Source organism: Falco naumanni, chromosome 10 (genome assembly GCF_017639655.2).
Source record: "Falco naumanni isolate bFalNau1 chromosome 10, bFalNau1.pat, whole genome shotgun sequence".
NCBI lineage: Eukaryota > Metazoa > Chordata > Aves > Falconiformes > Falconidae > Falco > Falco naumanni.
The window spans coordinates 22,575,785-22,600,866 of record NC_054063.1 but is presented as its reverse complement, the minus strand read 5'-3'; the positions used below and the strand labels follow the sequence as shown (position 1 = coordinate 22,600,866).

General features: G+C 60.0%; 3 protein-coding genes across 12 annotated transcripts in view; 1 reads left to right on the top strand and 2 right to left on the bottom strand.

The window, feature by feature from the left end:
* ZBTB46 (zinc finger and BTB domain containing 46) overlaps nt 1-5,573 on the top strand; it is a 59,774-nt gene extending 54,201 nt beyond the window's left edge. For all 10 annotated transcript variants that reach the window (XM_040608119.1, XM_040608116.1, XM_040608121.1 and 7 more), the window contains one exon: nt 383-5,573. In XM_040608119.1, coding sequence (XP_040464053.1) covers nt 383-769 — 387 coding nt within the window. In that variant the 3' untranslated portion in view covers nt 770-5,573. The remainder of the gene's footprint in view (nt 1-382) is intronic.
* Nucleotides 5,574-6,109: 536 nt separating this feature from the next.
* SLC2A4RG (SLC2A4 regulator) lies at nt 6,110-12,761 on the bottom strand. The gene is made up of 8 exons (XM_040608904.1): nt 12,636-12,761; nt 10,326-10,507; nt 9,068-9,177; nt 8,738-8,982; nt 8,072-8,172; nt 7,704-7,959; nt 7,488-7,567; nt 6,110-7,392 (listed from the first exon to the last, which is right to left on the bottom strand). Exons 1-8 carry the CDS (start codon nt 12,759-12,761, stop codon nt 7,281-7,283), a joined length of 1,212 nt encoding a protein of 403 aa, XP_040464838.1. The 3' UTR covers nt 6,110-7,280.
* Nucleotides 12,762-17,663: 4,902 nt separating this feature from the next.
* Nucleotides 17,664-20,668, bottom strand: LIME1 (Lck interacting transmembrane adaptor 1). The gene is made up of 5 exons (XM_040608818.1): nt 20,389-20,668; nt 19,837-19,888; nt 19,653-19,740; nt 19,065-19,483; nt 17,664-18,696 (listed from the first exon to the last, which is right to left on the bottom strand). The coding sequence occupies exons 1-5, from the start codon at nt 20,502-20,504 to the stop codon at nt 18,301-18,303; spliced, it is 1,071 nt and encodes a 356-aa protein (XP_040464752.1). The 5' UTR covers nt 20,505-20,668; the 3' UTR covers nt 17,664-18,300.
* Nucleotides 20,669-25,082: the final 4,414 nt, after the last annotated feature.

Sequence of the window (25,082 nt, the reverse complement as noted above, 5' to 3'; positions counted from 1 at the left end):
GCTCTGGTCTGAAGAGAACTGGGGCTTGGGGGTGGTGGGGTTTTTTCTTCCTTTTTAAGATCCTCCTTGTGGTGGTAGAGTAATGCAACTGTTGCACCCCAGAAGAAATGAAAAGGGGAGGAAAAAATGAAGTGATACAAGTCCCTCTCAAAACTGCTAGTTTGATAATCAAAAGGCAGTCTTGAAAGGATTTTCTACTGATTAATTTTGTAATTAATCACAGTGGGTTTGAGTTCACGACAAGAGCCCACAACAATCTCAGGTTGCAAGTCGCAGGCTGCGGTGGTTTTGCCTTTGCAAAGGATGGGGGTGCGAGTCCTTCCCTGCAGCTCTCCATCCCTCTCCCTGGGCATTAACTTTTCTGATCATTCTTCTTTTCCAGGTCCACAGCAAAGATAAAAAATACGTCTGCAAAGTGTGCAACCGAGTGTTCATGTCTGCGGCCAGTGTGGGGATAAAGCATGGCTCTCGCCGCCACGGAGTTTGTGCCGATTGCTCTGGGCGAGGCATCGCTGGTCACCTGGACCACAACGGGGGGGAAGGGTCTCCAGACGAGTGCTACCCCGGGGAGGGGCAGTACATGGAAGACCCAGATGACATCAAAGTGGAAGGAGACGAGGAGATGGGAGACGACGACGACATCAAGTGGAAGGATGACGTGGGCATGTCACAAGATGACGTGATTTTAGATGATGACAAAGATGTCGACTCTCCACAGGAGCAGGACAACTCTGGGGAGAACGACAAGGATTTTACCTGGATTTCTTAGGGATTTTTTTTTTTTGTTTTGTTTTTGTTTCGCTCTGATATTTGTAGGGGGAGGGAGGGTGGGGGAGGAAGGAGTATGTTGGGAAAACTAAATAGCCTTGTTGTCGTCCATGTGTGCAAAATAACTCTTGTGTTTTCTAAACAAGTCCTTCTCTGTTCCACTCAGATACTGTCTTAGCAGTGTCGCTTCCCGCGACACGACTGACTTCGCCTTCCCCCCTCTCCCTCGGGGACGAGCCCGGATCGTGGTCGCCCCCTGGACCAGCCGGGCTGCACCTGGGCAAGGGGGACCCTGCGGGCGCGAGCGCTGCACCGCGGGGGGGCTGGGGGAGCACGAGTCCTCCTACCTTCCCACCCTCGACCAACGCCGGGGAGATTTTTGTGTCCGAAGCAGGTTTTTTTTTTTTTGTGTGTGGTTGTTGGTTGGTTTGTTTTTCTTGTTTTGGGTTTTTTTAACACCTTGTCTGTGTGCTAAAATCCCAGCAGCAGTGGAATTACAAGCTAACGTTGTGAAAGCAAATTGATGTGCGTGTTGGAGGGCTTCCCTTGATGATAACAGGCCTTTTGCAAAGTTATTTGAAGAGATTTTTTTATTCTTTTTTATGGAGCCAAATAGATCGAAAGGCAGGTCAGATTACAGCCTTACAAATTGTTTTCTTAGATACTTAGCTTCCAAAAGAATTGCCATCAAAGACAGAAAGACTATGACGTTTCTTGGACCTACTGGCGTCTTACCCGTGTCCCGTCTTCCAGTCTTGGTTATCCGCGGTTGCAGGAACACGTGTGTGGGTGCTCCCAGAAGTGCCCTTTGCTGTAATGGGGACAGATAGTTCTTTACCTGTCGTCGTTCTCTGCAAACACCTTCACTTTCCTCCCTTTGCTCAGCTGCCTTTTTTGTCAATATATGCAAACCGTAGCAGAACGGAGGCATTTAGCAAAGTGCAGGATGAACTGGGAAGGGTGAGAAGCCAGGTTGAGGAGACCCCAGCTGGCTGGAAATCTTGCTGCTCCTGTCCGGTGGACTTTGCTGGGGCCAGGATTCACCTGGGTACATTGCTCTTCCCTGCTAATTTAAGATTTTTCGTGCATCACTCATAGGTGTAACCCCTACTGAATTCACGGTGAAAACCTTCAGCTGTAGCTGCACTGGTTCCATGTATGTTTTTGAATAAACCTTTTTTTTAAAAAAAAAAAAAAAAAATTAAGAATCAGGTTTCTCTCCCAGTATCTCCTAACTGGCTCTGTGAGGCTGCTGCAGGTAGTTGGATTTTCCTTGTTCATATCGGCCACTGTTGCCTTCTTCCAGCTACACCTGAATGACAACAGCAACAAAGTGCGTTGGAACTGTCTCGTTCCTGAGTAGAAGCTTCTTTTACCCTTTGCCTCTTTGCTTCTGGTGCTTTTTTTTAAATAAGAATAATAATTGAAAAAAAAAAAAAAAGCTGAAGACCTCGCTCTTCCCTTGCCATAGAGCAATTGTCTACGCTGTCTGTGACGGTGGTTTCTTGAAACCTGCCACCGTCGCCTGCCCGTTACCAGAAAGCCAAACGATAAAGGTGCTATTTACCCCGCGGTGGGACAGGTGTGAGCCTCCGGGGGGGCGTGCGGCGTGGGGGGGGCCTCGCCAGCAGTGTGGTTCCACCCAGCGGAGCAAGGAACAAGGATTTTGTACAATAAACCCCAGTAAAGCAAATAATCTGGAGGGACTGAAGGTGTGCGGTGCCGGGGTGCGGCAGAGCGTGGGGGGAGCCATGGGCTTGGCACCGCCGGCGGCCGGTTCTCATTTGTTCCCTGATTTAAGGTGCATCCCGGGTTTATGGTGTTCGACCCCCTTTGCTGCGCCTCAGCCCCTCGCCAGCGCTGGCCGCATCTCCCTGCCTGCGCCCTCCCGCATCACGCCGGCGATGCCCCTCACCGGAGCCTCCGGCCGCTCCCGACCCCTGCGGTGTCGGGGGGGGGACGGACACGGGTCCTCAGCCCCTCCGCTGGGCTCGGCAGGGCCAGACCCCTGGGCTCAGTCAGGCTCGTTGCTTCTAGCCGGTGCGAGTGGGTGACCCTCGTTAAGTACCGAACCGAGGCGCAGGGTCCCCCAGAAACTCTTTACTTTAATCCTAAAAATCTAATTCTGCATTTTGGCTCCTTGCAGAGCCCTCCTACCATGCAGAAAAAGGCAGAACCCCACTGTTGTGCAATTGGACCTTGATACAGTCATTTCCCCAGCAGCCGTAGCAGTTGGGGGTCCCGGCGCAAGGTGCCCCCCCCCCCCGACCTGCTCCCCCAGGCATGGTCTTTGTATTTATTGTCATTTATCCTGTAAATATGGAGGGGGGAGGGGGTGTCTGAGGTCCTGAACTTGCAGCCTCACCTGTTGCGTGTAGACAAATAGATACAGTACTGAACAGATATCCGTAGCTTTGCTTTTTATATGTAAAAAAAAGCTATTTTAAAGAATTTCCAAACCCGACCCCTTCACAGCCGCTGGGTTTTGGTGACATTCCGTCTCGCCCATCGCGGGTGCCGGTGCATGCGCCCACTGCCCACCCCTCCCGGGGGGAGCGGAGGCATCACTCCGAGCCCTCCTCTTCCTCGCTTCTCCCTGCCCTCGCCCTTGGGTGACTCGGGTTTTGTGATCAGAGTGACCGGGTGCTTAGCTTTACCTTGCAAATTCCTTTGGGAATATTTTATATTCTTTTCCTTTCCTTTTTTTTTTCTCCTTTCTTTTTGAGGGTGGGCAGTAGGGCAGGTGGCTTTCGGAGGTGCCTCCTGGCAGAGCTGCTCTGAAGCTCTTTGAGCTGAGGATGCAGAATTAAATTAAAAAGGAGAGAAAACCAGAAGCTCCACGTAGAAGCTAACTTTCACCATGTTACCGTTATAATCTGGCACATGCTTCCATATTACTAACATACACTATATATACCAAATAAAGTCATTCTAACACCTGATGTATATTTGAAGTGCTTTGTTTTGATGGAGGTGTGCAGATTCAGAAATGTAGGCATTAGTCCTTACATTTCCATGCTCCGGCGGATGCTTTGTGAGGCTTGGGTTCGAAAAAGGAATTTGGGCTTTTTTTTTTCTTTCTTTCTTTTTTTTTTTTTTTTTTTAAATGCTGAAACTTTATAAAACTTCATTAGTTTCTCTGTGCAACTGCAACCCTCGGGCTCCTCTCCGGGCACGTCTGGGATCTACTGCCTATGCAAACTTTTCAGCTCTTTGAGATTCCAACAAACCCCCAGTAATTTTGCCTGTGCTGTCCAGCGCTAGCTTGAGTAACCTCTAGCATCTCGTCTTTGTATTTCCCTTCAGGGCTTTGTATACTTCACTGAGGTTCCCTTTTTTTAATTTTTTCTAAATATACGTATGTGTATATATATATATATATACAGATTTAGTTTAAAGAAAATAACTCCCTTATTGGTAAAAAAAAAAAAAATTGATACACTTGGTCTCAGTAACTTGCAACTAATTTTTTTAAGTCGTTGTATGTACTTGTAAATGTTCCTCCCGGAATTTCTTTGTTATCCTTGTTATTTTTTTTTGACACACGAGAGAGTACCAGGAGTAGAAAGAGCATTTCAAGCCATGCTTGTCCTGCACGGGATGGGGTGCTCTGGCATCGTCCTGCCCTTCCCTCCGGGAGATGTCCCGCGGGATGGGGGTCCTGCCCTGCCCTTGCGTTTGGCCAGTACCTTAAACAGGGGACAAACGAGGCTCGTGCGTGGCCTTCTGACAGTTTAGTTCCAAAAAAAATAAGTGATTTAAATGTCATGAAGTCCCCAGGTTGGTGTGTTTTAAGGTCACCCCAAAGCCCCGCAGCTGGGAGCGACTTTGCGGGGCAGTGGGAGCGGGATGCGTCGCGGGGAGGTTGGCAGAGCCACCGTCCTGCTCCTTTTCCTTTTTATCCCAACTCAGCGCTGGGACTACACAGGGAGCAGTTTTCTTAGGAAAGGAAACCCGCCCTGGCGCTAGGGCCCGTTGTTTCTTCTCTCGACTCATGCCTTTAAATACTCCGCTTTTCCAAAGCGAAAGCCGCGTTGTTGGGGGGCTGGCGCGCGTTGGGGCCAGGGGCTGGAGCAGGGGCTCGGCTCGTGCCCCCCAGGTGGCCCGGCTGCCGCTGGGGCTGAGCCCCCTGGCACCCCCACCTCCAGCTTCCCGTTTTGCACATCGCCCTTTAGGAAAGAAACTCCATGAAAATAATGCAAAAACTGGAATTTTTTGCAATATTATGAAAGATAATCTTATTTTAGCTCATTCTGTGACATGTGCAACTCCTAAGAAAGCCATACTTAATGGTTCTTTTTATTTTTTAGATTCTATATTGTGTTTTGAATTTCTGCCTTTTTTTTTTTTTTTTTTTAGTTCTGCATAGTAAGAGTGCTGTGTGTATGCTTTCATATATATTTATTTTTCAACGTGCTTTAAACCTGTCTACACAAATAAAGCTAAACAAGAAAAAAAAAAAAAAGGACAGCGTTTGAAGACGGTTGATTATTATTATTTTTTTTGCTGGGAATATTCTATATTATACTGACTTTATATTAATTATTATAAACCTGTGTTTGTATTGAAGATGTGTTTAATATTTCGGGGAGGTTGAGGAGATGTAACCAGAGGGCAGTGGGAGAACATGGCTGTGTTGTACTGATTTTCTGTAAATGTAGTTCAGGTAACTATGACCTTATTTTCTAGTCGCTCTCCCAGTTTCGCGGCTGCCTCTGGGTTAGAATTACTTTGTGATGGGATTTAGCTTAGACATACTTGCAAAAATCAATCAGTTTCAATAAATTGGGAAATTGCTGCTACAATTCTGGCTGGAGGTCGGTGCTTGGTTTTGTTGGGGTTTTAATGTGTTGTTACTTCTCTGCTGCTGGCGGAGGGATGGGGCGATGGCGGGGCCGTGGGCACCACCCAGCTGCAGCCCAGCGGTGCTGCAGGGCCCAGCACCCCACACTCCCGGGTGCTGGGGGGCGGCCGGGGGGTCCCTGCACCCCAAAACCCCCCTCGCCCCGCGGGAAGCCCAGCACACCCCAGCTGCAGTGATGCCCCTTTGCCTTTGCCCATCCCAAATAGGTGCCTGTGGCTCCTTCCCCGCCCCACCCACCCCCCACCCCCCCCCGGGGTGTGAGCATTGGGGGCGACTTTCTTATTTTTAGGGCTTTATTTGAAATTAAATTAATCCCTTTTGACCAGCTCCTGGGGGGATGCACAGGTGATGCCATCCCCAGGGGCTTTGGGATTCAGGAGGGGGGTGACAGCACCAGGTCGGGGGCTGCTCCCCACCCTGCAGAGCCTATCGTAAGTAAAGAACCATAATAATTGGGGGAAAATAAAAAAATAAAAATAAAAAGAAAATCCAAATATTTATTTTTTTTTTTCTTCTGGATCTGACACGTCACATCCCCGTTGGCGCCGTGTCAGGGACAAGCAGGGGCCCAGCCTGGCACAGCACCAGCCCGGCCCATGGGGCCGAAGCCGTCTGACCCCCTGCAAGGGGGGGGGGTCCCCGATAGGAAGGGAACCCTCCTGCCAGGCGGGTGCCTGCCCTGGCGCAGCCCTGTCCCCATCCCACCCATCCCTCCATGGGGAGGGGTGCGGGGGGGGGGGCTGCCAAACCCAGTCCTGAGCCACTGGCTGGGCAGGCAAGTGATGGGAATAATGGGGAGAAAGGGGTTGGGGTGGGTGGGTGGAAAGGGGGTTTGAAGGGAATAAAGCCCCTTAAAACCCCCCCAGGGCTGGAGGCATCGCAGAGCCGCAGCGCTGCAGCCAGTGCGTTCTCGTGCCCTGGGAGGGAGTATTTAAAAATACGAATTTTCATATATTTTATTTAAAAAATAAAAACCACACGAAGGAAAAAAAAAAAAAAGAAAAAAAAGAGGAAAAAAAAAAAAGAAACCTCTTTGTGCAGTTTGGCTTAGTGCAAATGGGCGCGTTCCTGCAGGCACTTCCCGGAGCATCGCCCCGGCGGGAGCAGCTGCTCCCCCGATACGAAAAATAGAGAGAAACGACGATACAAAGAGTAAAAAACCCCTGGGAGGGGGGTAAGGGGCGGGGGGCAGGCGCCCACCTGTGCCCTGGGCACTGGGGGTGCCCCCCAGGAGCGGGTGGGGGGCAGGAACGGACACCCCCTTTGCCGAGCCCCCGCCGGCCGCAGGCACAGCTTATTTGAGCAATGGCAGCCCCCCGGCCCCGGGGGGGGTCCCCAACCTGGCATGGGAAGGGGGGGGTCCAGGAGCAGCTGGCCACCCCCGCCAGCCCCCCGCCGCGGTGCCGGGAGAGGTTGGAGGGGTTGGATTTAGCTTATTTTCAAAGGGGAATAAAAAGGCCAGGGGGCTGGAGGCAGGGGGGGGGGGAGGCACAAGCTCCGTGGCAGGGAGGAGGAGGGGGCTGTGTGCATAAAGCTTTTGGGGGGGCCGTTCCCTGAGTCCGGGGGGGCCCCGGGGCGGCGGGGGGGGGGCGCGAAGGCACCTCAAGTGCAAAATGTGCAAGAAGGAGGGAGCACCGCGGTGGCGGCGTCAGTCGAGGAAGCGCTGGCAGGCCTTCTTCCAGCGGCACGCCGTGCACCACATCTCCCGGTTCTCCATGCCGTACACCTTGCGGCACTTCTTGGCCTCCCCCCGCGGCCTCCTGCGGCAGAGGGACACGTCACGGGGGGGGGGGGACGACGACACAGGACACGGACGCGAAGGGCCAGGGCAGGGGCGCGGGCAGTGGCGGCTCACCTGGGGACGGCGGGCGGCTTGGGTGGCGGTGGGGCGGGCGCAGTGGGGGGCACTGGTGGCCGGTGGGGGGCCGGGCAGCCCTGCCAAAGAGAGGACACAGCCCCCGCTGCGGCGTCAGGGCTCGGCGCAACCGACACCGAGCGGCTGGGGAGGCTGCAGGGTGGTGGTGATGGGGGGGTGTGCAGCAGCAGCCCCTCCATCCCCGCCCCCCCTCACCTGGTACGCGTGGTCAGTGTGGACGTGGCAGAGACTGAGAGGGGCCGGGGGGCTGCGGGGGGAGCCCAGCGCCAGCTCGGGCAGCGGCAGCGGCGGCCCCTGCGCCTCGGGGCCAGGGAAGGCGGGCGGCACCGAGGAGGTGGGTGAGACGGGCGTCAGGCTGGAGAGCCCGTCTGTTAGTGAGTCCACGTCCACGTCCAGCTCCGTGTAGTAGAAGTCCTCCTCACCGTCGCTCTGCTCAAGGTCGGCTTTCCGGCTGCAGGGAGAGCGGGGTCCGGCTGGGGCGGCTCCCCCCGCCCCGCCAGGCAGGACCCCGCAGGGGGCACTGGGGGGCTCTGGGGGTGTCCGGGGGGACCCCATGCGCTTACCCAAGGTGCACAGTTCGGATGTGCTTCTGCATCCCTGAGGAGCTGCTGAGGACTTTGCCGCAGCTCTTCCACAAGCACTTGAACATCACCTTGGTGGAGTTCTGCCGGAGAGAGGCGTCAGGCCGGCAGCCCCGGCCCCGGCGTCATCCCCATCCCCAGCATCACCCTCCTCTTCTTCCCCACCCCCAACCTCATCCCCATCCCCATCCTCACTATCCCCAACCTCATCCCCATCATCATCCCCACGCCCAACGCCATCCTCCTCATCATCATCCCTGTCCTCACTATCCCCATCCCCATCCTCACCCTCCTCTTCATCCCCAACCTCTTCCCCGTCATCATCCCCATCCTCATCCTCACTATCCCCCACCTCATCCCCATCCACAACGCCATCCTCATCATCATCCCTGTCCTCACTACCCCCATCCCCAACCTCATCCTCCTCTTCATCCCTTGTCCTCACTATCCCCCTCCCTGACCTCACCCTCCTCTTCAGCCCCATCCTCACCCTCCTCCATCCCCATCCTCACCATCCTCCTCCTTGACCCCATCCTCCTCTTCATCCCCATCCTCGCTCTCATCCCTCCCATCATCACCCTCCCCAACATCACCCTCCTCTTCACCCCCACCCTCACTATCCCAGCCTCATCCCCAACCTCATCCCACCTTCCTCTTCCGCGGGATGGGCTCTCCAAAGACGAAGTGGGTGCCGTCAGGCTCGTCAGGGCCCTCGTCCGGCAGTGGGGCAGGCAGGAAGGTGCTGGGGACGTGGCTGGAGAGGGGGGGCGACGGGGTGGAGGGGGTGGAGCGGTCGCTAGGGGGGTCCCAGCTCCAGTCCCCGCTGGTGTTGCTGCTGCTGCTGCAGCTGGAGGACATGGCAGGCGCCTCCTTCCAGACCTCGCCGCTGGGCTCTGGCGAGGAGGAGGAGGAGGAAGGTCAGGTCCTGCCGTGGGATGTGTGTCCAGGGATGGGGGGGGGACAAGGGCACGCTCTCACCTGGGGCGGGGGTGGCCGGGGGGTGACCAAGCACCAGCGGGCTGGTGGAGAGGCTGGTGAGCACCGTGGCCGCCATCACCTCATCGATGCCTGCCTTGCCAGAGAGCTTCCTGCCGGCGGGAGCAACACAGGGGCTGCGGCGAGACCAACAGCCCCCCAGGACCCTCTGCCCCTCCCCATCACCCACCGAGGTGCCAGAACCCCCTACCCACAGCAGTCAGGTCTGCACTCCCCACAGGGCTGACTTGGGGAGGGGGCACACAGGGGGCACAGGGTCACGGTGGCCATGCCGCGCTGGAGGCACCACCACCTGCAAAGGCACCCATGGGTGCCCCCCAGCACCCTGAGCTGCTGGGCTGAGCTGGCATCGTCCCAGCAGCCAGACTGGAAACCCGGCCGGGCAGTGGCGCAGGCAGCAGTGCAGGCAGCAGTGCAGGCAGGCAGCCAACGCGCCGTGTTTACCACTGGGGGGGGGCGGGGGGGGCGGGGGGGGACGAGACACCCTACACGCCCGTGGGCAGCCCCGCACCGGGGGGGTACCGGCACCTGCATCCTGCCCCGAGCAGCGAGAAACACGGGGTTTGCTCAGCCGGGGCCAAACAACTTCCTGAAGGGGGCAAAAAAAACCCAACTAACCAACTATAAAAAAAGATTAAATTTAAAAAAAAAAAAAAAAAAAAAAAAAGAGCAAGAGGTCAGGAGCAGCAGGAGCCATTTTGCAAACCTCTGGTGCCACTGGACGGATAAATACAGCGCGGGTGGGCAGCAGCGCTGCCGGAGCCCTCGAGGGCTCGTACACGGCACGTGGCTCCATCACTGGGGCTGGGCAGCGCCCGTGGTGCCGCGGGGATGGGACGGGACGGGATGGGATGGGATGGCACAGGATGGCATGGGGTGACGGGATGGATGGGACAGGAGGGGACGGAATGGGATGGGACAGGACAGGAGGGGATGGGATGGGACGGGATGGGATGGGATGAGATGGGATGGGACAGGGTGGGACGGGACGGGATGGGATGGGACAGGGTGGGATAGGACAGGACAGGGTGGGATGGGATGAGATGGGATGGGACAGGGTGGGATGGGACGGGACGGGGTGGCCGCCCACAGCCGGAGCCCCCGGCGCCGTGGCCCAGCGGCCAAAGTCCTCCTCTCGCAGCCGGCGATAAAAGAGCCGCTCGCCACGCGAGGCTGGTGCAGCAGGAGGCTTCAGCGCGGTGGCGGCCGTCGCCCCCCCCCCCCGCCACCGTGGGCCTACCTGTGCCGGGGCACGGGGATGTAGGGGGAGTGCAGCGCCAGGCACCGCTCCAGCCCGGCGTCCAGCACCCGCAGCATCGCCTCCTGGCTGGCCGGCTCCCGGCGCGGCAGCGGCTCCCCCGGCGCGGGCAGCCAGCCCTCGGCTCCCGCCGGCAGCCCCCGGCCGCCGCAGGGGAGAGCAGCCTGCGGAGAGACAGCGCGTCACCGGGGGATCCCCTCAGCGGTGGATCCCTGGGGATAGCCCCCCCGAACAAGGAGGGGAGGGGAGGCAGGCCGGGGGAGCTGGATCAGCGCCTCCAGGCAGGGCTGTCGTGGGACCCTGCCGGCTGCTCGGTGGGTCCCTCTGGGGTAGATCCCCAGTGGATCCCACCAGGTCACGGTGGGGATCCAGCTGGGGATTTCCCCAGTGCTCTGCAGAGGCGAGAGCAGCCAATGTCCTCTGGCCAGGCTGCTCCCAGCGCTGTCACTCGCCGGCTGAGTGTCAGCACCCAGCAGATCCCTTGCCAGGCAGATCCCCAGAGCCACAGTCAGGATCCAGCGGGGATCTCCACAGAGCCAGAACACCTGACAACCTCCAGCAGCATGGCTCCAAGGTGGCAGCACCCCACATGCCACATGACAGCACCAAGCGGATCTCTCCCTGAGCAGATCACCCAGGATCCAGCACAGATCACCCCACAGAGCTATGCAGACCAGCAAACAAACTCTCAGCCCTGCCAGGCCAATTGCAGATGGCAGCACCCACTGACTGAGTGCTGGGACCAAGTGGATCCCGCTCCAGGAAGAGCCCTGGTGATCAGGTGATCTCCTTGGGGCTGGGGCTCTGTGGGGATCCCCCAAGAAGCAGGGAGCAGCCCTTCCCACAGGGCTGACCCAAGTCACAGCACTTGCTGGCCAAGTTCGGTCACCAGCTGGATCCCTCCACAAGCTGTGCCTGGGCAGATCACCCAGGGCTCAGATCCAGTGGGGATCTGCCCTGAGCCTCATGAAGGAAGGTGCCTACTTCGCGTGCTCCTCAGGGCTGCCTAAAGACAGCCGTGCCCATTGGGTGACTGTCAGCACCAAGCGGATCCCTCCAGGGTACATTCCTGGGAGATCCCAAAGGGCTGGGATCCACCAGGGTTCCTCTTGGAGTTGTGCAGAGCAGGGAGCGGATGGGGTCTGCTCCAAGAGATCACCGTCCTCTAGCTGTGTGGCAGCACTGAGCGGATCCCTCTCCAGGCAGTTACCCAGCAGGTCCCCCGGAGTCAGGCTGGGATCCCCCAGGGATCCCCCTAAGCTCTGCAGCAGACTGCTCTGCTCCGGGCCAGCAGCGCTGCCTGCCCATGCACCGGCACTCAGCAGATCCCCAGCAGCAATCACCCCACAGCTCCTTCCAAGCAGATCCTGCCGGGATCCTGCAGGAATCACCCTGCAGCTCTTTCCAAGCAGATCCTGCTGTGATCCTGCAGGAATCACCCTGCAGCTCCTTCCAAGCAGATCCCAAGCAGATCCTGCAGGAATCGCCCTGCAGCTCTTTCCAAGCAGATCCTGCTAGGATCCAGCAGGAATCACCCCACAGCTCCTTCCAAGCAGATCCCAAGCAGATCCTGCTGGGATCTAGCAAGAATCTCCCTGCAGCTCTTTCCAAGCAGATCCTGCTGAGATCCAGCAGGAATCGCCCCGCTGCTCCTTCCAAGCAGATCCCAAGCAGATCCTGCTGGGATCCAGCAAGAATCACCCTGCAGCTCCTTCCAAGCAGATCGCAAGCAGATCCTGCTGGGATCCAACAGGAATCATCCCCCAGCTCTGCCAAGCAGGGTGCAGTGCTCACGAGTGGGCTGAGCAGATCCCTCTCCGAGCAGATCCTGAGGGATCCCCCCAAACACCCTGGGATCACCCAATCCTTGCACGAGCGGGTGGCTCCAAGGCAGGAGCATCCCCCGGCACGGAGCGGACCCCCCCGGCTGCGGCCAGATCCCGCCCGGGCCGGACCACGGCGGGAGAGCCCAGGGAGTAGATCCCTACCATGGGACTCAGTAGGATCCTCCCCCCCCACCCACCCCTCCCCTTTTCAGCCTGGCCCAAAGCGCGTAGGTACCGGGGGACGGATCACACCGGGAGGGTGGGGGAGGCGGCGGGGGCGCGGGGGGGGTGTGGGTGTGTGTCCCCCCGCGCCCCCGCCGCCTCTTCCCCCCCCCCCCCGAAGTTTCTCTCCCCGAGCGGCGCCATTTTAGCAGCGGGGAAAGTTTCGGGCGGGCCGCTGTCAGCTGTCACCGCCCCCGCCTCCCCCGGTTCCCACCCCGGTTGCCGCCGCCGCCGCCCCCGGTACCTTCGGGGCGGCCCCGCCAGCACCGTCACCGCCGCCGCCGGGCTCGGGGGGAGGGGGCGGCGGCGGGTCGCGGCGGCGGCGGCGGGCGACGGGCAGCGGCACCGCGGGCGGGCGCGGCGGCTCCATGCGGGGGAAGCGGCGGCGGCGGCGGCCGGGGCCGGGCCCGGCGGGGGAGCGCGCTCCGCCGCGCGCGGCCCGGTGTCGGCGCCGGCCAGGCCACGCCCCTTAGCCCCCACGCTATTGGTCAATCTCCTCAAGTTGGAACGAGAGCGCCGCTTTCCTCGCTTCGTATTGGTTCCCGCCCTCTGTCACTCAGCCCCGCCGCGCCACGCCCCCGTCTGAGACACGCCCACAGCGCGACACGCCCCCGCCGGCAGCGGCCATCTTCGCGCGCCCCGCCCTCCCGCCGCTCCGCGCGCGGCCCGCGGGGCCCCCCGAAAAAACACCCCCGGTCCCCCCCACACCCCCCCCCCGCCCCCACCCCGTTAACCCCGGGACTCCCCCAGCCACAGGCGGCCCCGCTAAAGGCGCTTCCGCCTCCCGCCAAACTCCGGGGGGGTCCCCAAAAGTTGCCGGGTAGCCCCAAAAGTTCTGATTTTATTATCATAAAGCGGAATTAAGGGACCCTCCCCCGAAAATACGGGGCTTACCGCGCCCGGAGGCCCCCCAGAACTCCTGCGGCTCCCACGAAGCTGCAGGGTGAAAACTTCGGGCGTTATAACTTGGGAGGGGGGGTCCCCAAAATTTGCCCCTCCCCTCCGAAAATCATAGGGCTCCTGAGGCGTTACAGGCGACCCCCCGAAGTCGCGGGGCTCCACGCAAAGTTACACTCCCCAAAACTTTCGGGGGTCCCCCAAAGTTCCCCCCCGAGTTCTAGAGCCGCTGGAAGCCTCCTGCGGGGCTCCCCGGCAGCCGCAGCCCCCCCGGCAGCCGCAGCCCCCCGCCCCACAAGCCATGGTGGTTGCTGGGGGGACGCGCCTGGAGCTCGCGGGGGGGGGCGGGTCCCAGCGGGAAAGGGGTCCCCAACCCGTGGGGAGGGGGGGTCCTGCCCGGCACCAGGGAATGCTGCCAACTGCCACCAGGGCTGGCTTGGGGAAACTGGGGGACTGGGGGGCATGGGGAGTATGGGGTACTGCGGTGCGTGGGGTACTGGGGTGCACTGGGCGCATTGGGTAGCGGGTGCACGGGGTGCATAGGGTGCACAGGGTGCCCCTAGGTTCCCTGGGTGCATGGGTACTGGGGTGCATGGGGTACTGGGGTGCAGGGGGTGCACAGGGTGCATGGGGTACTGGGGTGCAGGGGGTACTGGGGCGTACAGGGTGCATAGGGTACTGGGGTGCAGGGGGTACCCTGGGTATGTGGGATACTGGGGTGCAGGGGTTACAGGGGTGCGTGGGGTACTGGGGTGCATGGTGCACCGGGTGCATGAGGCACTGGGGTGCATGGAATACTGGGGTGCAGGGGGTGCTGGGGTGCATAGGGTGCCCTTGGTGCCTGGCATGCATGGGGTACTGGGGTGCATAGGGTGCCCTGGGTGCATGGGGTGCATAAGGTACTGGGGTGCACAGGGTGCATGGGATGCTGGGGTGCAAGAGATGCCCTGTGTGCCTGGGGTGCATGGGGTACTGGGGTGCTGGGGTGCATGGGGTGCCCTGGATGCTTGGGGTGCATGGAGTACTTGGGATATGTGGAGTGCACAGGTTGTCCTTGGTGCATGGGGTGCTGGGTGCACAGGGTGCCCCGGGTGCGTGGGGTGCATGGGGTGCCCTGGGTGCCCGGGGTACTTGGGGAGCCCTGGCTGGTGCCTACCGGTGCCCGGCTCCCCACGCACCCGAAGCCTGCGGGGCTGTGGGCGCCGGGCGCTGGTGTGGGGCCGCCCGGGCGCTGCTGCTGTTTGATTTACCCAACCGCAGCCTGAAGGCCGGGACAGAGTCCGTGTGGCTGTCCTGGCTGGTGGCCCCCGCCTGGCCCCCCCGCGCTGGCCAACACCGGTGATTCCGGGGGGCCACAGGGGTGTTGGGGCCAGGGGATTCCCTGCCTGAGGGAACCAGCGTGGTCCCCAGCGTGGCAGAGGGGCCAGCGTCCCGGGGTGCTCGGCCGCCCCTTGTCCCCTGCCCTCAGGGGTGGCTGGAAGTGCCACCTCCACCCTGCGCCATGCCCGGGCCCAGGCGCTTTTGTAAGTGTGAAAAAAATAAGCGGCAAACCAGGACCCCCCCCAGCACGTGCCCAGCCAAATGACCCGGTGTCACCCCCACGGCCACCCGCAGGGTCCCCTTGCGTACTGCAGGACGGGGGGGAGCCACCAGCATCCCCCTGGGAACAGCGGCATCCGCGGGGACCCCAACCTGCCCCGGCCGTGCCAGGAGTGCCAGGAGCATCGCGGGGGCTGGCGGGGAGCATGGGAGGAGGAGCGCGGCCAGGGCAGCCTTCGTCCCCAGCGCCGGTGGCCTCTGGCCTCGCCCCCCATTAGCATGGTCCCCGGAGGGATTCAGGAGCCAGCCCCACCACGTGGGCACAGGCATGATGCCTCGCCTGCCCCCGGGGTTACGAGACCCAGCCCCGGCTGTGCCGCAGCGGGACCAGGGGTGGCTCCGTCGGCTGCCCCCCACTCTGGTTTAATCGTTAACGCTGGCTGAAGCGCTGAGCTGGCGGCTCCAGCAGCTTCGGCGTTGTGCAACTCCTGCAGCATCGCCTGCCCATTGCACAAGGGCTCTGGTGCCACCAGCCTGACCCCCCTCCCGGGCAGGGTGGCTCTGCGGGGTGCCAGCCCAGCGCCGCATCCCTGCGAGATGCCCCCGTGGTACTCAGGTGCCCTGGCCAGGGCCAGGCTACCCCTCTGCCGGGGGGGTTGCAGAGGGAGTCAGGGCCATGCCCGCGCCACTCGTCTCACCTGAGCTGCCCGGCCGCCTGCCAGGAGGGCGCAGTGCTGCAGGGGGTACGGGGCTATGCAGGGGATACAGGGCTGCAAGGGGTACGGGGCTGCAGGGGGTACGGGGCTATGCAGGGTGTGAGCCTGCCCAGGGTACGGGGCTGCGCAGGATCCGTCTGGCATGTGGAGCCGGGTGGGTGTGGAGCTGGTTTGGGTGCAGAGCCATATGCTGCGCGCTGCCATACGGCGTGCGGAGCCATAGGAGCTGCAGAGCCATATGGGGTGTGGATCCTTACAGTATGCAGCACCATGCAGCATGCAGCACCATGCAGCACCACATGATGTGCAACACCATGCAGTGCACAGTACACCGTGCAGCACCATGCAACACCTCACAGAATGCAGCACCGGCCGGCGTGCAACAGCATGCAGCGCGCAGTACGTTGTGCAACACCCTACAGTGCAGCACTGCGCGGCGTGCAACACCAGGAGGCATGCGGTGCATTATGCAGCATGCAGTGCAGCATGCAGCACTGTACAGCACCGCTGGGCTCCTGCTCACTCCCCCTTGTGGGAACAGCCTCGTGCAGTGCTGTCCCTGCAGCAGCGGCCCCTGGCAGCAGGATGGGGACCTTGGCCTCCAGCGGGCTCCCATGGGTGGGGAGGAGCGGGCAGCCTGCAGCTCACAGGGCCCCGCACCCGGGGGGGGTTCCCAGCCCTGCCCACCCTCCTTGCTCCAACACGGACCGTGACCTTCCCAGCCAGACCACGAGACCCCAGGCGATGTTCCGGGATGGATCCATCCTGAAGGCTTTGCGCCTCCAGCCGAGGGTGCGTGTGGCCCCGAGGACTGGGCAGTTGTTCCCTTCCTTAAACTGACCCTGGCTCCCCCGAGTGCTGCAGGCAGTGGGAATTACAGGCAACTGGGCTTTTCCTACTGCTGTTGGGGCACGTCTGGGAGATGCTTTGGCCACCCCCAGCTCAGCGGGAGCAGCTTTCCCTGGCGCAGGCGCAGCCCAGTGCCATGCTGAGCCTTCCCCAGGGAAGCGGCACGGCCATGCCCACATCCCACCTTGCCCCAGGAGCAAAGCCGTTCTGGTCCCGCAAGGATGTGATGCTCTCACGCCTGGGTGGTGCGGCCCAAACGCAGCTTCTGGGGGACTGGGGTGGTGCAGGAGGGACCCTCGAGAGCTGCGGGACAGGATGATGGAGGAAGGGAGCCAGGGAAGGCCACGGCTGGGGCAGCCCACGCGGCACAGCACGGCCGGCAGCAGGAAGAGCATCGGCACCAGCCGCCCTACGCCGTTTTCTATCGGCGCCCTGATCTCACAGGGGGATGGGAGCAGCTGATGGGGCCGACTCCTCTATCTCGAGCGGCTGTGGTTTGGCACCGAGTGTGGGGCTGACGAAGTGGCACAAGCGCCCGACCTGCCTCCCAGCTTCAATGTCTTCAGTCTGCAGCAGGTTTTGCCGAGCGCCTTGTTTTCGTTTTTAATCTCGTGTCACCTGCCGCGATGCAGGGGCGAAGCTGCCGACGGCAGGCACGTGGCTTCCTGCCCGCCCGCCGCACCGCACCGCCCGCCAGCCCTGCTGCACCGCGTCACCATGCCACCAGCTCCAGCAGCCCCTGGCCACCTGAGTTACTCCCGGGGAGGCGGCAGTGGGACTAGGGCCACCATCGGTGCATAGCCTGGGGGGCCCCAGGCACCCCTTGGGGCAGGGATGCCCAACGCCCCGTTGGGGAAGGAAAGGAGGAAAGTTTGAGCCCTGGGATCCGAGGGCTGGGGGCGCACACCCAGCTCTCCCACAGGTTTTTGGCACCCGTTGGGGCTGTAGCACCCACAGGAGCGACATGGAGGTGAGCAGGGCAGCAAGCACCGCGCAAACGCTCCCCAGCTCCGACCCCCTGCAAAGCCCCAGAGCAAGTCCCTGCTCTGGGACGGGCCACCCTGTTTCAGCAGCTCTTGGAGGCTGCGCATCCCAATGGTGGATAAAACCCGTGGAGGGGGGGCAGGCAGGTGCACCCGCTCACGGATCCGCTGCACCCAAAGCCGCTCTCCCAGCACCAGCCCCACAGCATTGCTGCAGCAGCAGCAGCAGCGCCAGAACCAGGGGTTTAGAGCCAGTTTAAGAGCATTTTCTCCTAAGGACAACCCCCTCTCAGCCTTTTAATGGTGTTTGGGAGATGGCTGCTCACAGGGACACCATCACACGTGTCCAAAAGTCTACGCTGCCTTGCACTGAGGCACAGGGCTGGCCCCAGGCCCCCACACCAGGAACCCTCAGTGATGGGAGCAAAGCTGCTCCTGGCTTCCTGGGGGCTTCCCCAGGCAGATGGAAGAAGACAGAGACCCTCACTTATGGCATAACCCTGTTGATGAGGGCCTGATCCTGCAGCCCAGGGCCATGGGGCTGGCTCACAGCCCTGCCACCACCAGCCTCCAGAACAGGACCGGTCCTGACGCAGTTCCCATCGCGGTGGCAACACCGGCCCTGTCCCACTGGGCTCCCACATGGCACCCAGCACTGCAAACTGCCCATCTCGGGGCATCCCAACATCAGCCTGCTGGCACCGGTGGGATGGGTTTCAGCAAGGACACTTAAGGAAAAGTAACATAAAATACACACAGAAAGTGCTTGCAGGGCTGCAGCTGCCCTGGCTGGCACTGGGCTCCTGTGTGCCTGTCCCTGGGGGGCTCGGTCCCCCGGAAAGCCGGTCCCTGGGGAACCCCAGCCCTGGTGGCTCTGGCTGGGGTGGGACCACCCTGCGGTGAGGACCCCACTCCCAGGGGGATGCTATAGGTTGGTGATGTACACCTCCAGCCCGTTGGCTGCCGCCCTGGCAGAGGCTTGCCGGGACTCCCCTGCCCAAATGTCGCCAACACTTTCATACAGGTTCTCGGGTGCACAGGGCCTCCTCGGCTTGTCCCGTTTCACCACCTTCTTCCAGTTAACGTCCACAGCCTCATAGTCGGGGTCGGGGCTGCGGCCCTGAGCAGTCCAGGCTTTCTCGCTGATTGACTCATAGCAGGGGTCGGGGGGGCTTTGGGCTGCTGGAGACCAGCACCTGGCTGGGGCACCCTCCTCCTGGTGGGGGGGTGGCCAGCCAGCACCCCCCTCCCTCAGGGATGATGCAGGAACCTGGGTTCTCTTCTTGGTGGCTTTGCACACTGTTGAGTACATCTCTTCTAGCTGCAAAAGGAAGATGGGGGGTCAGAGCAATCACTGCCCATCACTGGGTATTCCCATGCCCCCCCAGCTTCCCACAGCCATGGGGAGGGTCCTGGCAGTGGATTAAGCATCGGGGATCCTGCTTTTTGAGCAGCTCAGGGAGCCTTTTGCAGGGTGTGGAGAGCAGCAGTATGGGCATCGCCTGACCTTGGGGTCTGGGCTTCATCCTGCACCCTCCCTCCAAAAGCACTGCTGGAACTGCAGTTGCCTAATTTACAGCCTGCTCCAAACTCAGGCGTTACAGGGAGGCAAGACATGACACCCCCCCCCGTGTGTCCCACGCAGCACCAGCCCTGTGCCCCCACCCCACAGCCCCCCCACAGCCATACCTTCGCCTGGGGGGCATGGCCCGTGCCGTCCCAGTACTGTGGTGCTCCAGGAGGCCCCGCCACAGCCCCATCCTGCACCTCCACAGGCACCGTCTTCTTCACCTTATGGACACAGGCATAATCGGCTGCCCCATGCCCAGCCCGTGGGGGGGACACCTGGGTGCCGGTGGGCACAGGGGCATCCTCCCCCCCCACCGCCAGGCACTCGTAGACGGTGTCTGGCACCGGCTTGCACCGTGGGGCAAAGAGCAGGTTGGAGTAGGTCTGGTCGGGGGCCGGGGAGGCAGCTGGGGGCTCGGGGACGGGGATCTGGGGCAGCTCACGGTGCAGGAGGACGCTGATGCCAGAGCTGTGCGGGGAGTCAGCGCTGCCGGGGGGGGCTGTGGGACTGGGGAAATCCAGGCTGGCCGGCCGCTGGCCTGTGGGGACAGGAGAGGAGATGGGGGGATGCTGGGGATGCAGCAAGCACCAACCCCTGTGCCAGCAGCACACGGGTGCCATGGCATGTCTGTGCATGCCACGATGCGCTCAGCGGGCAGCACAGGACTGCAGGCACCCGCCAGCCCCCCCGGCTCGACAGCCACTCACCGTCACCCCTGGCCTTTACCCGGTACAGCTCGTGCAGCTTCGTGTCGGACTTGCTGAGCGACCGCAGCTGCGTCTGTCTGAGCAGGGACTGCAACAGGGGGATGCACACCCTCAGGCTCATGGCTGGGAGCTGGGGGGCCCAGAGCTCCCCTGGGGCTGATCCTGCCCCCCAGCATGTGCTTACCTCGTCCACCAGCTTCACCCCGTCCGGAGGGACATTCTTCTTCCTGCCCCTTCTGTGGGAAGATGCGGGGCTGAGCCCAAGGCAGGCGGCCAAGGCGGGGGTGAGGAGTGGGTGCCCTGGGACCCCAACCTGGCCACGATGGGCATCACTGCTTGCCCCTCACTGGAGCAGCAGCACCCCCCAAACCCACAACCCTGCTCCTTCACCAGGCCCACAGAGGGTCCCAGTCTGGCTGGGGAAGTCTCAACTGCATTCTGCACTCCACTGAAACGTGCGCCACTGCCATCCCCCTCAGCATCACCCATCCTGCCCATCCCACGCGCAGCTCAGCACTCCCCAAGCTGCTCCTGCAAGGCCTTTGGGCACAGGGGCTGTGCTGGGGTCAGCAAGGCACAGGGGAGCAGGACAAGGCCAGGCAGTTGTGCTGGGGCTGCAGCCAGCGGCTCGGGGCAAGCAGAGAAGCAGGTGCCAGAACTCCCAGCCACGTGTGCAAACGCCACCGAGGGACCCCCAGCCCCAGTGGCAGGAGGGAAAGCAGCGGGCAGGGCGTACCGTCTGCAGGCAGCGCACAGGGCGCCCAGGTAGATCAGGATGCCGAGCAGGAGCAGGGCAGAGCAGGCTGGCAGGAGCGGGGTCCCCACCAGCCCCTTGCCACCGGCTGCAGCCATGGGGAAGCTGCTTCCAACACCACTGTGAGGATGAGCTCTGGGGAGAGAAAACAGGAGTCGGGGTGCAGCCGGGTGCTGCTGGGCTCACCCCAGCATGGGATGGTGCTCTGCAGCCCCCAAGGCTCACTGGGACCCCCACACAGCAGCCCTCCCCAGGCAGGGGTTCTCTCTGGATGCTCTGGACGGGGACATGCACCGGCAGCCCCAATTTCTGACCAGCCGCTGCCCTCCCCGGGGTCACCGTGACACCTCCCCTGCTCTGCCCAGCCCAGTGCAGGCACCCTGCCGCGGGTGCTTTGCCACCCCCTGGAAAAACTTTGGATTATGGTTCTGTTTCAAAAAACACAAACCCAACCCAACCGGATTCATGCTCTCAAGTTGCCACCGAGATGTTGAAAAGGAGATGCCCAGGGGCCCTCAAAACTCTCTGGAGACACCCCAAAAAGTGCCAGTGTGCTTTCTGGGGAGACCGAGACACTGCCCCGGGCTGCGGAACGGGGTGGCACTGCTCCCCAGCACAGGACATGGGGTGGCCCAGGCAGGGCAGATGACTCCGCTTCCCGGAATCAGAGCGAGCTTCAGCCTCACAGCTGCCTCTCCCTCCTCGCATCCCAGGCCCAGCAGCACGCACCGGGATACCCTCCTTCCCTAGTGGGTCTCCCCCTCCAGGCCCCATGGTATTCGGACCCATCCACCCGCACCGTGAGACCTGTGGAGTCACTGCGTAGAAAATTCTGGGTGGGAGCAGCAGTGCTGCTGGTGTCACTGGTGTCGCCCTGTTTGCAGCACCGTGCATGGTGAGGTCCCCAGGGACTGAGCCCAGCCCAGCCCTGCAAACCACACCGTGATGTTTCTGCTCTCACAGGAACCCCAGTCGCTCCCTGCAGCATCCCAGCGCAATCTGCACTTGGGCCAGGAGCTGTGGGGTCGCAACCATGTGCCCACCCAGCCAGGCCGATTCTTTGGCACAGGCATACACCGAGCCCCCTTCTCCGCCACCATAACCCCAGTCCTGTGGCCACCCTGCGCTGTGACGCCCAACCTCTCCCCCGTTTGCCTAAAGAAGAGGCCGTGCCTTGCCCAAAGGCAGCCTCTTCCCTGCACCCCATTCAAGGAGCAGCGTCCTGCCCCGCAAGCTACGGCAGCGGCAAGGCCAGAGCGAGCGGTCCGGCACAGAGAGCAGGCGTTCCCCAGCCTGTCAGGGTCCCAAGCCTTTCCTGGGGGTGCCCCAGCCTGTCAGGGTCCCATGCCTTTCCTGGGGGTGCTCTTGGTGACACCCCGTCCCACCGTCCCTGTCCCTGCCCAGCCACCAGCGTGCTGCAAAACCCACCGCAAGAGCTGACACCGCTTCACCCGCGCCGGTGCCAGGACGGCGGCTGCTGCCGGCTGCGTGCATGGCAGTGTCCGGAACGCGCCTGGTCCGAAGGGAGACCACTTACCCTCTTACATATCTGAGCCCTGATGACAGAGGTGGGATGAGCCCCGGCGAGAAGCTGCCCTGCCTTGCACCAACCTCGGGTGCTACGGCAGCTCCAGCCCCGTGGTCAGCGGGGGGGTCTGTGCCCACGGAGGGACCGATCCTGCTGCCCTCTCCCCGCCACCGTGTCACACGGCAGCATCTCTGGCGCATCTTCACTCCGATAACTGGCAAGTCTCTGCCCACTTGTAGCACCCTTTTATCTGAGAGCTTCCCATGCCTTTGGAAACTTCTCTGACTGAAGCCTTAACCCCCAGAGAGCAATTATTTCAACGTGGAAAGTCAGACAGAGAGGTTTCAGGGACTAACCGGGCTGGACAGACTGGCTTAGATCAGAGCTGGGAAGGGAAGGCTGCTCCCTCTCCAACGACGTTTTAATTAGACAATGCTGCTTTTCTGTCTGAGCATACATTAATTATACGGATTACTTGCAACACAGGCATTCGCCTTAGACAGTCCTCACTGAACTTGCTCAGCTCATTACAGCGACCGGATCGCAGGCTGCAGACGCGATTGTGTTCAGCGCAGAACCGAGCGGGCTGAGGTTTAGCAGACAAAATTATAATGAGGTCCAGTGGCCGGGAGCTGGTGTTAGGTCAGAACTGAAGTGCGAGCTTTTAACACGCTGAGGCGGGCACACGTGGGGCAGCTTATCCCACAGCAGGTGGATTTTCCATCCCCGAATTTTTAAGATTGAAGAATGAAGGGAGAGGCCTGCTAAGGTGAAATTAAGACAGAGAAATTCTTCTGACCTACTTTCTGTTGTGCAGGAGACCAGTGGTTTTTATAGCTCAATTTCTGAGCTATAAAAATGCCCCATGCATGCTCTTTGGTGTATTCAGGCTCAGCAGTCAGTGGGAAAAGCTGTTTCTTGGGACAACATTTTGGTTGTCCCAAAATTACAAATCTGGGAGGAAACCCCAGCACCTGGCTGAAGCTGCTCAGGTAGGACTGAGCAGGTTTGCAAGGCAAAGTCTCAAACAGACCTTCCGAAACCTACACCTGAATTTCCTGCCAATAAAGTTATCGATGTCCCGGTCCTGGGGCTACCCTCTGGGGCAGGAGACTCAGCAGACGGCATTTCGTAACGTGCTGGCTCTGCAAGCCAAGATGGCTTTGAAGATGACAGCAGTCACAGCCACTGCGTACGTGCGATGCACACCCACAGCCCACCGAGCAGGGAGTAACTCCAATCTGTGCCACCCGAGCACAGGCACAGTAAATGCAGTTGGTCTGTTACTACAGGACACGGGGGGTGTTTTTGCAACTCCCAGAAAAGGCACAAGTTTCTCAACTGGGCTTCACAAAAACAAGATTAAATTTACTGTAAAACTAAGCACTGCTACTGACAATTTCACCTTGCTTCCGATTCATCTACCCAGATAAAAATGCACACAGTGTTCTGTGCAGGGTGACAAGAAGGTTTATGAAACTACTAAAAGCACAGTTGCAAGAAGCCAGGACAAGCACTACAAGCCGATTCCCATCAGTGACTGCGACCATGGCTGCAGCAAACGCAGCTCAGGTACCCTGGGGAGTTGTACTGAAAAAAAAAAACATCTCAAGAAGCAGAACTAGATTTTTTTCTTTTGAATTATGAAAAGTGAAAGCCCCATAACAGTTAGTCAACAACACTGCATCTGCCCTAGACCGTGGGATGCAATTAGTAAATTTTAAGACTGTTTCAAACATGGAGCAGGCATGATATCTCACCTGCTTCGCTCACATCTCTGCAGCAGGGAAGAGATTTCTTTGTCAAACTCCTGTGGAGGAGTTTCATTTAGAAAGGACCAACTATATTTCTAAATTCCAGACCCAAACATCACAAAACCTGGACACACTTCTAATTATAACCCTCATCGCTACTTATATGCTGAAGTGGCTTTTGAGAAAACAGAATTTTAAAACCTTAAGGTAAGCGACCCGCCTGCTCACGCCGTGTGGCCTTGGTCAAGGCTGACAATTCAGCACTTTTCTTTCTTCCTGCCCTTCTGTGATTGCTGGAAATGCACTCGCTCGGGCAGAGAAACGCCCTTCTTAGCAGAAGTCAAGAACCTGCTAGAGAGATTTTCTGCAGACCTGAGCCACAGCAGGACCAGTGGAGACCTTGGTGCTGCTGTTATGGAAAGCCAGATGACAAAACACAGGATGGGCATATTATGGAGATACGTATCTTCTCAAGAATCACCTGCCTACCAGTGGTGGTCTTGCTACAAATTCAGTAGGTTTACATAATTCCAGTTTAGAGGACAGCGTTTCAATGCCCACACCCTTTTAAACCTCCCCACCTGCAGGCAGGAGCTCAGCCGTTCCCCAAGAGCCGTTCCACACGCAAGCAAAAACTCTAGTCCGCCTCCCCACACCAGGAAATTCTTCTCTTGAAAAGAAACAAGACAATGCCCTACACTCAACAATTCAGTCACCATGAAAGCCATCTGTAGACCCAAGCCCTGGGACCCCAGCAGCGTTACCAAGCTCAAGCACCTTTTTCTCCTTTCTAAGCCCTGAGCACCACGCACTAAAAGCGCAGGGCTTGCAGCTCCTCGCAGCTGACAAAGTTTAACCCAGCCGATGCTTCCCCACCGCCGAGTTACGAACAGGAATCCTGCCTGTCCAGTCTAGCTGGCTGCAACAGCACCTCCGACAGCGCTGCGACTTCTATATAGATCAGGTGTTTTTAAGTATTCTTCAGCCCCTGGTTTAGTTGCAGATACCCAGGTTTGCCAGCCAGGCAAGCAGACAGCACTTACTTTGCAGAAACTCAAGAGCCGGTGAGCGTGAAGAGCAGGGATCTGATCATGCTCTCTTCCTTGCCAGCCCACCTGGAGGAGTTAGTTCCTTTTCTCCCGCAGAGTTATTCCTAATTAGGGGGTCCCGAGTATTTCAAACATCTTGATCTGAGCTCTCCCACTCCCCTTTAGCTCCTTCTAGAGCAGGCACCACGCAGCACACACCACAGCTCGCTTCCTGGCACTGCAGAGGTGGTTGCTTCACCCAATGGTAGGCTGGGTTCCTCCCCGCCTTAGCTGGGTGCAGCGCGGCAGACAAGCTCCGCAGGCACCCAGTGCACAAGAGCACCCTCTAACATGCTCCGCTCCCCA

Bases quoted from the DNA above. Each gene is read 5' to 3' on its own strand.
- LIME1 (XM_040608818.1), bottom strand. From the start codon at position 20,504: ATGGCTGCAGCCGGTGGCAAGGGGCTGGTGGGGACCCCGCTCCTGCCA. The intron at 19,484-19,652 runs GTGAGTGGCTGT...CTGTCCCCACAG, and splicing joins GGTAAAGGCCAGGGGTGACG to GCCAGCGGCCGGCCAGCCTG. The intron at 18,697-19,064 runs GTATGGCTGTGG...TTCCTTTTGCAG, and splicing joins GCCATGCCCCCCAGGCGAAG to CTAGAAGAGATGTACTCAAC.
- SLC2A4RG (XM_040608904.1), bottom strand. From the start codon at position 12,761: ATGGAGCCGCCGCGCCCGCCCGCGGTGCCGCTGCCCGTCGCCCGCCGC. The intron at 8,983-9,067 runs GTGAGAGCGTGC...CCTCCTCGCCAG, and splicing joins CCCGGCCACCCCCGCCCCAG to AGCCCAGCGGCGAGGTCTGG. The intron at 7,393-7,487 runs GTGAGCCGCCAC...CCTCTGCCGCAG, and splicing joins AAGCCGCCCGCCGTCCCCAG to GAGGCCGCGGGGGGAGGCCA.